Source organism: Lucilia sericata, unplaced genomic scaffold, assembly GCF_015586225.1.
Source record: "Lucilia sericata isolate MDLA Ls3-8-SP2 unplaced genomic scaffold, ASM1558622v1 Contig001506F_arrow, whole genome shotgun sequence".
Classification (NCBI taxonomy): Eukaryota; Metazoa; Arthropoda; class Insecta; order Diptera; family Calliphoridae; genus Lucilia; species Lucilia sericata.
This window is the reverse complement of record NW_023995433.1, coordinates 97,814-114,658: the sequence shown is the minus strand read 5'-3', so window position 1 is coordinate 114,658 and position 16,845 is coordinate 97,814. Positions and strand designations below refer to the sequence as shown.

General features: G+C 31.0%; 1 protein-coding gene across 5 annotated transcripts in view; it reads right to left on the bottom strand.

Moving 5' to 3' along the window:
• Nucleotides 1-6,731: 6,731 nt before the first annotated feature.
• Nucleotides 6,732-16,845, bottom strand: part of LOC119611652 (protein jim lovell) — a 90,408-nt gene continuing 80,294 nt past the window's right edge. For all 5 annotated transcript variants that reach the window (XM_037967302.1, XM_037967303.1, XM_037967304.1 and 2 more), the window contains exon 4: nt 6,732-8,485. In XM_037967302.1, coding sequence (XP_037823230.1) covers nt 7,749-8,485 — 737 coding nt within the window. In that variant the 3' untranslated portion in view covers nt 6,732-7,748. The remainder of the gene's footprint in view (nt 8,486-16,845) is intronic.

Genomic DNA, 16,845 nt, shown 5'->3' with positions numbered 1-16,845 from the left:
ATAGTCTAGTCTATAGTCTAGTCTATAGTCTAGTCTATAGTCTAGTCTATCTAGTCTAGTCTAGTCTATAGTCTAGTCTATAGTCTAGTCTATAGTCTAGTCTATAGTCTAGTCTATAGTCTAGTCTATAGTCTAGTCTATAGTCTAGTCTATAGTCTAGTTTACAGTCTAGTCTATACTTAGCGTAAGGAACCTCCTGTTGTTTTAAAATATTCCTTCAATATTGTTATTTGCATTGAACTCCCTCACGTTTTATGTTTTGCTCTCCCCCTTTTACACTTTCTCTATTTAAATTGATCTCCTTTGTTAATTTGCACTTTTGCTTTTAGTATAATTCTTAAGCAATTAGTTTAATACAGTAGCTCTTTGAGACGGGTTCGGTGAACGGAAAATTGTCAAGTGTAAAATTAATTACTGAATAAAATAGCGAAATATTTATTAATATTTATTTATTAATTGCAAAAATGAGAAAAAAGTGTTTTAAATAAAATATAAGTGTTAATAAATCTATTATTATAAAATATATTTAAAAACTAGTAAAAAAAAAAATTAAAAAAAAGTAAAAAGTTTTGTACAATATTTCTTTATTAAAAAATGTAATAAAATATATATGTATTATTAATAAAATTAAAAGTGTTTTTAATAATATTTCTTAAAAAAGTGTGAAAAAAGATTTTAATACAAGTTTTCCTTTTTATAATCAAATTCCTGTTCAATAATATAACTGCGTAATAAAAATGATGCAGCGGCGCTGCTTTCGCTCTTCTTTTAATATCATATTTGTTTTGCTTCTCGTTCGTTCGTTAAACAACAAATCATCGAGCCTGTCCCAACAGGATCAATTGTAAACATATTAAAACAACAAAAAAGTCATAAGGTGTGCAATCATCAAATGTCTGTGTGATTATAGACAATTGTTTATTATTTTTATTAAAAGAGAACAGCAAGTCAGAAATATAATGAGAGTAAAACAGTAAGCTGAAGATAATTGTATTTTGTTTTGTTTCTACTAATTAATCTTGATAGAAATCGTTTTCTACATTAAATGTATTACATCTATTAATATGTTTTTAGACCGTAGAGTGTATCGACACAGTCTATAGTCTAGTCTATGGTCTAGTCTATAGTCTAGTCTATAGTATAGTCTATAGTCTAGTCTATAGTCTAGTCTATAGTCTAGTCTACAGTATAGTCTATAGTCTAGTCAATGTCTAGTCTATAGTCAAGTCTAGTCTATAGTCTAGTCTATAGTCTAGTCTATATTCTAGTCTATAATCTAGTCTATATTCTAGTCTATATTCTAGTCTATAGTCTAGTCTATAGTCTAGTCTATAGTCTAGTCTATAGTCTAGTCTATAGTCTAGTCTATAGCCTAGTCTATAGTCTAGTCTATAGTCTAGTCTATAGTCTAGTCTATAGTCTAGTCTATAGCCTAGTCTATAGTCTAGTCTATAGTCTAGTCTATAGTCTAGTCTATAGTCTAGTCTATAGTCTAGTCTATAGTCTAGTCTATAGTCAGCTAGGTCTATAGTCTAGTCTATAGTCTAGTCTATAGTCTAGTCTATAGTCTAGTCTATAGTCTAGTCTACAGTCTAGTCTAGTCTATAGTTAGTCTATGTCTAGTCTATAGTCTAGTCTATAGTCTAGTCTATAGTATACTCTACAGTCTAGTCTAGTCTAGTCTAGTCTAGTCTAGTCTAGTCTAGTCTAGTCTATAGTCCAGTCTATAGTCTAGTTCAATAGTATAGTCTATAGTCTAGTCATAGTCTAGTCTATAGTCTAGTCTATAGTCTAGTCTATAGTCTAGTCTATATTCTAGTCTATAGCCTAGTCTATAGTCTAGTCTATAGTCTAGTCTATAGTTAGTCTATAGTTAGTCTATATTCTAGTCTATAGCCTAGTCTATAGTCTAGTCTATAGTCTAGTCTATAGTCTAGTCTATAGCCTAGTCTATAGGTCTCGTCATAGTCTAGTCTATAGTCTAGTCTATAGTCTAGTCTATAGTCTAGTCTATAGTTCTAGTCTATAGTCTAGTCTATAGTCTAGTCTATAGTCTAGTCTATAGTCTAGTCTATAGTCTAGTCTATAGTCTAGTCTATAGTCTAGTCTATAGTCTAGTCTATAGTCTAGTCTGGTCTATAGTCTAGTCTATAGTCTAGTCTATAGTCTGGTCTATAGTCTAGTCTATAGTCTAGTCTATAGTCTAGTCTATAGTCTAGTCTATAGTCTAGTCTATAGTCTAGTCTATAGTCTAGTCTATAGTCTAGTCTATAGTCTAGTCTATAGTCTAGTCTATAGTCTAGTCTATAGTGTAGTCTATAGTCTAGTCTATAGTCTAGTCTATAGTCTAGTCTATAGTCTAGTCTATAGTCCTAGTCTATAGGCTAGTCTATAGTCTAGTCTATAGTCTAGTCTATAGTCTTGTCTATAGTCTAGTCTATAGTCTAGTCTATAGTCTGGTCTATAGTCTAGTCTATAGTCTAGTCTATAGTCTAGTCTATAGTTTAGTCTATAGTCTAATCTATAGTATAGTCTATAGTATAGTCTATAGTATAGTCTATAGTGTAGTCTATAGTCTAGTCTATGGTCTAGTCTATAGTCTAGTCTATAGTCTAGTCTATAGTCTAGTCTATAGTCTAGTCTATAGTCTAGTCTATAGTCTAGTCTATAGTCTAGTCTATAGTCTAGTCTATAGTCTAGTCTATGGCCTAATCTATAGTATAGTCTACAGTCTAGTCTATATTCAAGTCTATAGTATAATCTATAGTCTAGTCTATATTCAAGTCTATAGTATATAGTACAAGTTCGAAATATCAGCTGTTAGAAGGCGTGTCTGCATTTGAATATGAAAAAACGAAATTTTTATTTTTATATTTTTTGTATTTAAACTTTTATTAATTTTATTCCTTTTTTTTATTAATTTATACAATAATATTTTTTGTTGTTTTATATGAGGGTTGTTTATTTAATAATATTTATAATACTACAATATTTTGTTGTTTTTTTTTAATAAATTATCACCTAGTTGTTGTTGGTGTATTTTAAACATTTGTTTTATTTGGTAATAAACTAATTAACAATTATTTAATAGATTTTATACAAAATAAAAGAATGGGAATCAAACTAAAAGTATAAAAAACTGGTTGATAAGAACAATTTTCTTAGCAAAGGTTTATCAAACACTTATTACCCAGTTTTTTGTTAAATATATTTTTAATTGGTAAAAAATGTTATGTTTATTTTAAATTTATATAGCAAAAAAAGTTGTTATTATTTTATTACCCTGTTTTCTTGTTGTATTTGTTTAAATATTTTATTTTTATAATTTTTGTTTTATTTCTATGTTGTTTTTTTATATAAACTTTATATAATGTTTACTACTATTTTATTTACCTGTGTTAAATATGAGGATTTTATTTATATTTAAATTTATTTCCGTTTTGAAAAAAACATAAAAATTATTTATTTTCTAATAAATTCAGAGAGTTTTCTATAGTTTAATATTATTTATTATTATTTAGATTTGTACATAAAGGGATTTAAAATGTTGTTTTCTGTTTCTTTAAGTATTGATTTCTTTATTTCTTTTGTATTTGAGCGTATACCAGCAAATTGTTTTTACATTTTTATTTTTAAAACAAAAAATATTTTACCAAATTTTGTGTTAAGGGGTCATAATTTATCAAAATATTAAATAAAATTCTATTTTCTTAATTGGTTTTATAAAAAGCTATTTTATAAAAAGTAATTAATGCGAGTATTATGTCCCCCGGAGTTTTGTATTATAAAGGTTTTGAACGTACCCCCAAACAAAATCGAAAGTTTATAGTATGAACTATACTCTGGAGTACAGGCCGTACTATAATCTGCACTATAAAATAAATTATACTTTGATTATGCAAACAATAGTCTGGAACATATTCTAAACCAGAGCATGGACTACAGCCGGAAACATAGTCGAGACTATAATGTAAAGTATAATCCAAAATATAGTCTAGACTAGTCGTAACTGTATAGTTCTAATTATAGTATTCTCCATACTGAGTTTGTGCTATAGTTGGGACTATATTATAGTAAGATAGTCTAAACTTAAGTTCTTGTCAATAGTTTTGACTATAGTCCAGTCTATTGTCTGAACTATAGAATATACTATAGTCAGGTCTCTGGTTTATAGTCCATAGTTTAAACTTTGTCCAGTATATAATCTGGACTGTATAAAAGTCTATAGTCTGGCTTATAGCCTATACTATAATATGTACTATAGTCTAGTTCATGTTCTGGTTTATAGTCAAGTCTATAGCCAAGTTTATAGTCTCGTCTATTGTAAAATCTTTAGTAAATTCTATATAGTCTTGTCTACAGTCTAGTCTATAGTCCAAGCTATAGGCTTTTCTATACTTGAGTTGAATATCTATAGCCAATAGTCTAGTCTGTATTTAAGTTTATAGTATAGTCTATATTTAAGTCTAAAGTCTAGTCTATAGTCTAGTCTAGAGTTTAGTCTATAGTTCAGTATATAGTCTAGTCTATAGACTAGTCTATAGTTTAGTCTATAGTTTAGTCTATAGTCTAGTCTATAATCTAGGCTATAGTCTAGTCTATAATCTAGGCTATAGTCTAGTCTATAGTCTAGTCTATAGCCTACTCTATAGTCTAGTCTATAGTCTAGTCTATAGTCTATTCTATAGTCTAGTCTATAGTCTAGTCTACAGTCTAGTCTATAGTCTAGTCTTATAGTCTAGTCTATAGTCTAGTCTATAGTCTAGTCTATAGTCTAGTCTATAGTCCAATCTATATTCTAGTCTATAGTCTAGTCTATAGTCTATTCTATAGTCTAGTATATAGTCTAGTCTATAGTCTAGTCTATAGTCTAGTCTATAGTCTATAGTCTAGTCTATAGTCTAGTCTATAGTCTAGTCTATAGTCTAATCTATAGTCTAGTCTATAGTCTAGTCAATAGTCTAGTCTATAGTCTAGCCTATAGTCTGGTCTATAGTCTAGTCTATAGTCTAGCCTATAGTCTAGCCTATAGTCTGGTCTATAATCTAGTCTATAATCTAGTCTATGCTCTAGTCTAGTCTGTAATCTAGTCTATAGTATATTTTTAGTCTGGTTTATAAATTAGTTTATAATCTAGTCTTTAGTCTAGTCTACAGTCTAAAGTCTACTCTACAGTCTAGTCTATAGTCTAATCTATAGTCTAGTCTATAGTCTAATCTATAGTCTAGTCTAAAGTCTAGTCTATAGTCTAGTCTACAGTCTAGTCTATAGTCTAGTCTATAGTATAGTATATAGTCTAGTCTATAGTCTAGCCTATAGTCCATCCTATAGTCTAGTCTATAGTCTAGTCTATAGTCTAGTCTATAGTCTAGTCTATTGTCTAGTCTAAAGTCTAGTCTAAAGTCTAGTCTATAGTCTAGTCCATAGTCTAGTCTTTAGTCTAGTCAATAGTCTAGTCTATGGTCTAGCCTATAGTCTAGTCTATAGTCTAGTCTATAGTCTAGTCTATAGTCTAGTCTATAGTCTAGTCTATAGTCTAGACTATAGTCTATTGTCTAGTCTAGTCTATAGTCTAGTCTTTTGTCTAGTCCGTAGTCTATTCTATAGTCTAGTCTATAGTCTAGTCTTTAGTCTAGTCTATAGTCTAGTCCATAGTCTAGTCTATAGTCTAGTCCATAGTCTTTAATCTAGTCTATAGTCTAGTCTTTATTATAGCCTATTAGCTGCACTGTAATCTAGACTATAGCTTGACCTATGGTCTGATCAATAGATTAGTTTAATTATTTAACTTTCTTTCCAATATTTTAGTTTTTGATTGTTTTTCTTTTTTTTTTAGTTTAAAATTATTAATTTTCCACCAATTTTATATATTTTCTTTTTTTTTTTGCCAAATTAATAAAAAACAATTTCAATTTCTTTTTTTAATTTTTAATAATTAACATGTGGTTTTTATTTAATATTTTATAATTATTTATAAATATTTTTTTTTTGTTTTTTGTTTTGCTTTTTGTTTAATAATTAAGTATTTTATTTAAGATTACACTAAAATTATTACAATTCTTACTACTTATAGTTTAAATACATAATTTAATTTAAGAAAATTTAATACAGTTTTTTTAATAATACGTTTGTTTTCTTTTTTATATTAATTTTATATATTTTTTGAGATTTGGTACAGTCATAATACTATTAAGTGTATTTGATTAATTAAATAATTTTTTTTTAAGAAATTATTAAAGTTAAAAAATTAATTTAAAAATTAGAAAAATTATTTACAGATTTATATTTAAAACTTAAATTGTCTTGGGGATGTTTTAACGATAATAAAGCATTTTTTTTTGTAATTTTTTGTTTAATTATTTTAAATTATATATTAAAAATAAGACTTTAAAAGTCATTTTCTTTAAATTAGGTTTAAAGTAAAATTATTGAAAAAAAATATATTTTATAAAAAAAATTATATATAGGAACTAAAAGCACCAAATTATATTTAAATAAAAAAAAATAAATAAAACAATCGTTGTAGAGATTTTTTGCTTTTTAAGAAAAATGGAAGAAAACTTTTTTAAAAATAAACTTTTTTTTTTTTCAAAAAATTAAATTAATATTAATATTATTTGTCTTTTTTTATACAATTTTGTTTTGTTTTAAATAAAATATTGCAAATTAATTACAGCTTAAGTCACAGTTTTTTTTAAGATTTTTGCTAATTTTTTTTTTAATTAGAGTAAAATATTTTTATTACAAAAAAAGAGTTAAATCACTTTTAGTTTTAAAATGATTTCAAATACTTTAAATTGCATTTTTAACATTTCTGTTAAATTTGATGTTAATAACATAATGTTTACATGAAGAGAAAACACCTCAAACTCTCACTCTCTCTCTACTTAGAGAGAAAATCAACAAAAATGTTAGCAACATAGTCCGAACATTTAGCGAAGATATTTTTGGGATAAAATGCGTTAAAATTGTTCCACATATTTAAAGTTTTTCTAACATTTCTGTTAGTTGAAGGAACAATTTTTAACATTACTGTTAGTAAAATGTTCTTAACATTTGTTAAATTAACTAAATTGCACTAAAATGTTAACAGATTTAAGATTAACACACTCTGTAACATTTCTTAAAGAGTTTAATTTCAAAATGTTAAACAAATGTTAGTTAACATAAGGAGAAATTCTATAAAAATTTCTTTGAAACTTATTGTTCAAATCTTAAAGAATTTTCCGCACATTTTCTATATAGAAAAGCCCCCCTAGAAACACAGTTGGATCTTTCTTAACTTAAATTTCACTTCCTAAGAACCTATTGGGTAATTAGTAACATAATTATACTTAAGTCCTTATAACAGCTGGTGTTACATTCAAAGGAGGTTGTAAAGCCATAAAACTTTCCATATTCATGGAATTTTTAGCAAAAGTTGAGGACGATGAGTTGCCTGCTGCTGATGCTGTTTGTAGATCTTGAACTTTCAAATGTTTCTTTCTATAACGTCTCAATTTCTTGCGTGTCATATAAAGATTTTGATTAAATTCCTTAAAAGAATGAGAAGATCTAAAATGTTCCTTATCCTCACGATTTTGGGAATCATCTGTCTCGGCCGACAAATGATTGTGATGATGATGAGGATGTAGTACAGCAGTTGGTGGTAGTGGTAAATCGTTATAACCATTGTTATCGTGTGACTGTTGTGGCGGTGGTGGTGGCGGGAATAATAATGGGTTATTAGCCCAATCCCGCCATAAATTTCAATCTTGTATCGAGCCATTTTGTTGCGAGGCAGATGAAGGTGTAGAGGAGTTATTCATTAAATCCGAGTGGCGACGTTCTTCACGACTCAGAGAGTATTCATCATCCATATTGGAGGATTGTTTAGAGCGATCGGATTTACAGTCCTCATCCAGGCCCATGGAGTGATGCATGGCGGCTGCTGCAGCGGCAGCATGTTGTCTTTCAGAGGGAGGCAATAAGTTTAGCATGCTTAAAGGTAAACCGGGAAAACCTCCGGGAAAATCGGGGTAAAAACCTTGAGGATTAAAGGGATTAAAGAGGGCATTTGGTCCACCCAATAAGTCTGGTTCTGAGCTTGAGGGTCGTGGTCCAGGGCCCGTTAGAGGACCTCCCATTTCCATATCACCGGGAGGATGCTGAGCAGCATTACGTTGAGCCTCTTTGCGGGCTTCTCTCTGCTCTTTAGACTCCCCCGAGTTTTTGCCCGAACCAGAGCTTATGCCCATTTGTAGCATTTCCAAAGGAGGACCACTTATGCAATCTTTGCGTAATTGTTCCAATTTCAAAGATTTGCCATACTTGCCACGCACATACATTAGCAATGAATTGTAGGGTATGCCAAAGATGCGTGAAGCCTGAGAAGTGGTCATTTTCTTATTCCAAACATGCTGTAAGGCCTCGGTTAATTCGGCATTTGTCCAAGAACGTGGTGGACCGCCTCGTGGTGCAGAATGTTGACCTTTTGGTCTAGGCACTGAAAAGAAATAACAAAAAAGTTAATAAAATTTTATCTTTAACAAATTTTAATGTTTTAATTTTTTTTTTGCCAACATTATTGGTATCTTATTTAAATTTTTCAAAAAACCAAAAAAAAAAAAAAACAAATCTTAATAAACTTCATCACCCACACCCTGCCGTGAGTTTGCAACAATAAATACAGCAATAACATCATATTATCATTGATCACACTGTGGTGGTTCCATATGCAAATTATGCACCACATATTCGTACCTCAACATTTGCCACAACAGCAACAACAACAAAAAAGAGTCTTTTGTTTTGGCAACAATTGTTTGCATTCGGCAACATTTACCACAGAAAAAAAAACTGTTCCTTTCAACTTCAATAAAATTTTATTTTCGTACCGAAGATCTCAATTGAGAGTATATAGTATGTGTTTAAAAAGTTTTTTTTTTTCTTTTCATTTAAGATGTTATCGTCACACAACAGCAACAACAATAAAACAAAATCTTATTGCCACAGGTTGTTGCCAAAACAAAATAAGTAACAACAATATGTGATCTTTCGGTTGAAGCTAAATATTGGGGGAGGGAGAAAGTCTACGCTAACTATAAGAGACACTTTGGTAGAATTGAACTTGAACTGATCTTCTGTTGCAATGGAAGTGATCTATAATTATAGTAGTCATGTAGAATTGACCTCAAACTGAACTTCAATGATCAGAACTGAACTTGAAATGAAATAGAACTGAACTAGAATTGAACTAGAACTGAACTAGAACTGAACTAGAACTGAACTAGAACTGAACTAGAACTGAACTAGAACTGAACTAGAACTGAACTAGAACTGAACTAGAACTGAACTAGAAATGAACTAGAACTGAACTAGAACTGAACTAGAACTGAACTAGAACTGAACTAGAACTGAACTAGAACTGAACTAGAACTGAACTAGAACTGAACTAGAACTGAACTAGAACTGAACTAGAACTGAACTAGAACTGAACTAGAACTGAACTAGAACAGAACTGAACTAGAACTAGAACTGAACTAGAACTGAACTGAACAGAACTGAACTAGAACTGACTAGAACTGAACTGACTGAACTAGAACTAGAACTGAACTGAACTGAACTAGAATTGAACTAGAACTGAATTAGAACTGAACTAGAAATTAACTAGAAATTAACTAGAAATTAACTAGAAATGAACTAGAAATGAACTAGAAATGAACTAGAACTGAACTAGAACAGAACAGAACTAGAACAGAACTAGAACAGAACTAGAATTGAACTAGAACTGAACAAGAACTGAACTAGAACTGAACTAGAACTGACTAGAACTGAACTAGAACTGAACTAGAGCTGAACTAGAACTGAACTAGAAATGAACTAGAACTGAACTAGAACTGAAATAGAACTGAAATAGAACTGAAATAGAACTGAAATAGAACTGAAATAGAACTGAAATAGAACTGAACTAGAACTGAACTAGAACTGAACTAGAACTGAACTAGAACTGAAATAGAACTGAACTAGAACTGAACTAGAACTGAACTAGAACTGAACTGAACTAGAACTAGAACTGAACTGAACTAGAACAGAATTAAAACTGAACTATAACAGAAATAGAGCTGAACTATAACAGAAATAAAACTGTTCTAAACTAGAACTGAACTAGATCTACAAGAGATCTGCAACTGATCTTCAATCGATCTACAGCTGATCTACGAGTGGTGTGCCACAGATTTACAGGTATGGAGATCTACAAGTAATCTACAACTGATATACAGCTGATCCTTAATAGATATACAATTGATCTTCAATGAACTAGAGTTCATCTTAGAGTTACTTAGAAAATAGAAATAAATTTTAGGTTTGATTTTGAAAATTATCTACTTTCTCCCTTACCCAATATCTTAAACATACATTCAAACTACACTCATGAAAAATCATCCGTGAAATCGACAAGTCGGTATAACAAATATTTATTATTTTTTCCATATTATTTATAACATAAAAATGCATAAATTCTTTGACCTTTATGTTGTTTATGTAGTTTGTCGATTTTTTCCAACTGATAGAGGTCAACACGTTTTTTGAGTAACTATAGTAGTTGTAAAGAAATATATAAATTTTTTCATTTAATAATTTCTAAGAAAATAAACTTTTTTCTATAAATATAAAGCAATTGTTTATATGACCACAATAAACAAAAAAAAAAAATCGCAATATTTAAACCAATAAGTCTATCATATAAAAAAAATAATAATATTGGTAACAATACAATTTACAAACAAATCAAGTATTTAGCTGGTAGTTTAGTAATGTTGCAATATAGCTCTTTTGCCAGCAAATGTGAAAAACAAAATCGAAATTTGTTTTTTTTTGTCTACTATTTGTAGCAAATCTTAAATCACGTTTAAAATGTGAACAAATCAGTTAATCACACCCACACAATTTTAAATACTTTTATACATACAAAAACTATTTATAAAAACTATGTAGGAACAAAATAATATAGTGCATTATATATGGGGGGTTCTAGGGGCCAGGTATCACCCTAAACAAATGAAAAAACAAACAAAAAATAAGATAGTTTATATGTGCTCTGGTGCCTTACTCTAAGGAGTTTGTAAATAGTTAAATAAAGATTCTTATCTTAGAAGAGGTTTTTTTCCTTTTCTTTAGGTTTGCATTTGAAGGTATTTTTTGGCAAATGTCTTGGAAAACATTTGGAAGAAAATCTAAAGATTTTATGGCAAGATTATCATACATTTAACTTTCAGCATATAAAAATACTAAAATAAATGTTTGTTTGTGGAGACATTAGAAAGACAGTAAAGGGGGAAAGGAGAATAAAACAAATTTTCCCAATATTGTAAAAAATATTAAAAGAATTTAAATTATGATTTAATACTTATATTAGAAGTAATAGTAAGAACAGTACTAGAACTGAACTAGAACTGAACTAGAAATGAACTAGAACTGAACTAGAAATGAACTAGAACGGAACTAGAACTGAACTAGAACTGGACTAGAACTGAACTAGAACTGAACTAGAACTGAACTAGAACTGAACTAGAACTGAACTAGTACAGAACTAGAACTGAACTAGAACTGAACTAAAACTGAACTAAAACTGAACTAGAACTGAACTAGAACTGACCTAGAACAGAACTAGAACTGAACTAGAACTGAACTAGAACTGAACTAGAACTGAACTAGAACTGAACTAGAACTGAACTAGAACTGAACTAGAACTGAACTAGAACTGAACTAGAACTGAACTAGAACTGAACTAGAACTGAACTAGAACTGAACTAGAACTGAACTAGAACTGAACTAGAACTGAACTAGAACTGAACTAGAACTGAACTAGAACTGACTAGAACTGAACTAGAACTGAACTAGAACTGAACTAGAACTAAACTAGAACTAAATTAGAACTGAACTAGAACTGAACTAGAACTGAACTAGAACTGAACTAGAACTGAACTAGAACTGAACTAGAACTGAACTAGAACTAGAACTGAACTAGAACTGAACTAGAACTGAACTAGAACTGAACTAGAACTGAACTAGAACTGAACTAGAACTGAACTAGAACTGAACTAGAACTGAACTAGAACTGAACTAGAACTGAACTAGAACTGAATAGAACTGAACTAGAACTGAACTAGAACTGAACTAGAACTGAACTAGAATTGAACTAGAACTGAACTAGAACTGAACTAGAACTGAACTAGAACTGAACTAGAACTGAACTAGAACTGAACTAGAACTGAACTAGAACTGAACTAGAACTGAACTAGAACTGAACTAGAACTGAACTAGAACTGAACTAGAACTGAATAGAACTGAACTAGAACTGAACTAGAACTGAACTAGAACTGAACTAGAATTGAACTAGAACTGAACTAGAACTGAACTAGAACTGAACTAGAACTGAACTAGAACTGAACTAGAACTGAACTAGAACTGAACTAGAACTGAAATAGAACTGAACTAGAACTGAACTAGAAATGAACTAGAACTGAACTAGAACTGAACTAGAACTGAACTAGAACTGAACTAGAACTGAACTAGAACTGAACTAGAACTGAACTAGAACTGAACTAGAACTGAACTAGAACTGAACTAGAACTGAACTAGAACTGAACTAGAACTGAACTAGAACTGACTAGAACTGAATTAGAACTGAACTAGAACTGAACTAGAACTGAACTAGAACTGAACTGAACTAGAACTGACTAGTACTGAACTAGTACTGAACTAGAACTGAACTACAACTGTACTAGAACTGAACTAGAACTGAACTACAACTGTACTAGAACTGAACTAGAACTGAACTAGAACTGAACTAGAACTGAACTAGAAAAACTAGAACTGAACTAGAACTGAACTAGAACTGAACTAGAACTGAACTAGAACTGAACTAGAACTGAACTAGAACTGAACTAGAACTGAACTAGAACTGAACTAGAACTGAACTAGAACTGAACTAGAACTGAACTAGAACTGAACTAGAACTGAACTAGAACTAGAACTGAAGAACTGAACTAGAACTGAACTAGAACTGAACTAGAACTGAACTAGAACTGACTAGAACTGAACTAGAACTGAACTAGAACTGAATAGAACTGAACTAGAACTGAATAGAACTGAACTAGAACTGAACTAGACTGAACTAGAACTGAACTAGAATGAACTAGAACTGAACTAGAACTGAACTAGAACTGAACTAGAACTGAACTAGAACTGAACTAGAACTGAACTAGAACTGAACTAGAACTGAACTAGACTGAACTAGAACTGAACTAGAACTGAACTAGAACTGAACTAGAACTGAACTAGAACTGAATAGAACTGAACTAGAACTGAACTAGAACTGAACTAGAACTGAACTAGAACTGAACTAGAACTGAACTAGAACTGAACTAGAACTGAACTAGAACTGAACTAGAACTGAACTAGAACTGAACTAGAACTGAACTAGAACTGAACTAGAACTGAACTAGAACTGAACTAGAACTGAACTAGAACTGAACTAGAACTGAACTAGAACTGACTAGAACTGAACTAGAACTGAACTAGAACTGAACTAGAACTGAACTAGAACTGAACTAGAACTGAACTAGAATGAACTAGAACTGAACTAGAACTGAACTAGAACTGAACTAGAACTGAACTAGAACTGAACTAGAACTGAACTAGAACTGAACTAGAACTGAACTAGAACTGAACTAGAACTGAACTAGAACTGAACTAGAACTGAACTAGAACTGAACTAGAACTGAACTAGAACTGAACTAGAACTGACTAGAACTGAACTAGAACTGAACTAGAACTGAACTAGAACTGAACTAGAACTGAACTAGAACTGAACTAGAACTGAATAGAACTGAACTAGACTGAATAGAACTGAACTAGAACTGAACTAGACTGAACTAGAACTGAACTAGAACTGAACTAGAACTGAACTAGAACTGAACTAGAACTGAACTAGAACTGAACTAGAACTGAACTAGAACTGAACTAGAACTGAACTAGAACTGAACTAGAACTGAACTAGAACTGAACTAGAACTGAACTAGAACTGAACTAGAACTGAACTAGAACTGAACTAGAACTGAACTAGAACTGAACTAGAACTGAACTAGAACTGAACTAGAACTGAACTAGAATGAACTAGAACTGAACTAGAACTGAACTAGAACTGAACTAGAACTGAACTAAACTGAACTAGAACTGAACTAGAACTGAACTAGAACTGAAATAGAACTGAACTAGAACTGAACTAGAAATGAACTAGAACTGAACTAGAACTGAACTAGAACTGAACTAGAACTGAACTAGAACTGAACTAGAACTGAACTAGAACTGAACTAGAACTGAACTAGAACTGAACTAGAACTGAACTAGAACTGAACTAGAACTGAACTAGAACTGAACTAGAACTGACTAGAACTGAATTAGAACTGAACTAGAACTGAACTAGAACTGAACTAGAACTGAACTAGAACTGAACTAGTACTGAACTAGTACTGAACTAGAACTGAACTACAACTGTACTAGAACTGAACTAGAACTGAACTACAACTGTACTAGAACTGAACTAGAACTGAACTAGAACTGAACTAGAACTAAACTAGAACTGAACTAGAACTGAACTAGAACTGAACTAGAACTGAACTAGAACTGAACTAGAACTGAACTAGAACTGAACTAGAACTGAACTAGAACTGAACTAGAACTGAACTAGAACTGAACTAGAACTGAACTAGAACTGAACTAGAACTGAACTAGAACTGAACTAGAACTGAACTAGAACTGAACTAGAACTGAACTAGAACTGAACTAGAACTGAACTAGAACTGAACTAGAACTGAACTAAACTGAACTAAAAACTAGAACTGAACTAGAACTGAACTAGAACTGAACTAGAACTGAACTAGAACTGAACTAGAACTGAACTAGAACTGAACTAGAACTGAACTAGAACTGAACTAGAACTGAACTAGAACTGAACTAGAACTGAACTAGAACTGAACTAGAACTGAACTAGAACTGAACTAGAACTGAACTAAACTGAACTAGAACTTGAACTAGATCTGAACTAGAACTGAACTAGAACTGAACTAGAACTGAACTAGAACTGAACTAGAACTGAACTAGAACTGAACTAGAACTGAACTAGAAGTGAACTAGAACTGACTAGAACTGAACTAGAACTTGAACGACTAGAACTGAACTAGAACTGAACTAGAACTGAACTAGAACTGAACTAGAACTGACTAGAACTGAACTAGAACTGAACTAGAACCGGAACTAGAACTGAACTAGAACTGAACTAGAACGAACTAGAACTGAACTAGAACTGAACTAGAACTGAACTAGAACTGAAACTAGAACATGAACTAGAACTGAACTAAGAAACTGAACTAGAAACCTGAACTAGAATACTGAACTGACGAAACTGAACTAGAACTCGAACTTAGAACTGAACTAGAACTGAATCTAGAATGACTGAACTAGAACTGATCTAGAACTGAACTAACTGAACTAGAACTGAACTAGGAACTGAACTAGAACTGAACTAGAAACTGAACTAGAACTTGAACTAGAACTGAACTAGAACGAACTAGAACTGAACTAGAACTAGAACTAACTAGAACTGAACTAGAACTGAACTAGAACTGAACTAGAACTGAACTAGAACTGAACTAGAACTGAACTAGAACTGAACTAGAACTGAACTAGAACTGAACTAGAACTGAACTAGAACTGAACTAGAACTGAACTAGAACTGAACTAGAACTGAACTAGAACTGAACTAGAACTGAAACTAGAACTGAACTAGAACTGAACTAGAACTGAACTAGAACTGAACTAGAACTGAACTAGAACTGAACTAGAACGGAACTAGAACTGAACTAGAACTGAACTAGAACTGTACTAGAACTGAACTAGAACTGAACTAGAACTGAACTAGAACTGAACTAGAACTGAACTAGAACTGAACTAGAAATGAACTAGAACTGAACTAGAACTGAACTAGAACTGAACTAGAACTGAACTAGAACTGAACTAGCACTGAACTAGAACTGAACTAGAACTGAACTAGAACAGAACTACAGCAGAACTAGAACTGAACTAATTTCTCATTTATATATTATGAGAAAAACTGTCAATCAATTTGAAAACTTTTTAACCTTTTAGGCCCAGATTTAACCTAGTTAATTACTGTTAATCTTCAAAACATTGAAACTAAATTCATTCATAATGTTTTATGTGTAAAACTGTCAATCATTATTTTTTAAAACTTAAATAATTTTTTTCTTTTCTTTCTAGCCATAAAAATCCCTGTATGATAATTGTTACATATAGGAATCAACAAATTGAGGTGAGTGAGATCTCTCTATATAAAAATTGATTGAAATTGAAATCCATTAACTTTTTTTTGTAACAACTTGAGGTTTTTATAAAAAGTAGAAGAAAAAAGTTAAATAAATTTGTAAAATGTAAGTATATGAGTAATAAGTGTAGAGACAAAGCTAGAAAAAAGGCAAGTGTTTCTTTTTCTACAAATGTGTCTTAATAATAAGACTACGCGACACACAGGTAACTTTAGCAGGGACGGACATTTATAAATAAAAAACGATTTAAATGTAGTATAATTTTTTTTCAATTTGTTTCATAGAAATAAAACTATTGATATGCATAGGTGCACATGTTCAATGAGCAAATACAGGAAAACCACAAAATTGAATTTACCGCCTCACATGATTTCAGATGCATTGATTTTTTCAGTTATTATTTCTACACAAAGACTGTTAAATGGCTGTTGCAATTGTAAATGTCGATTGAAAATAA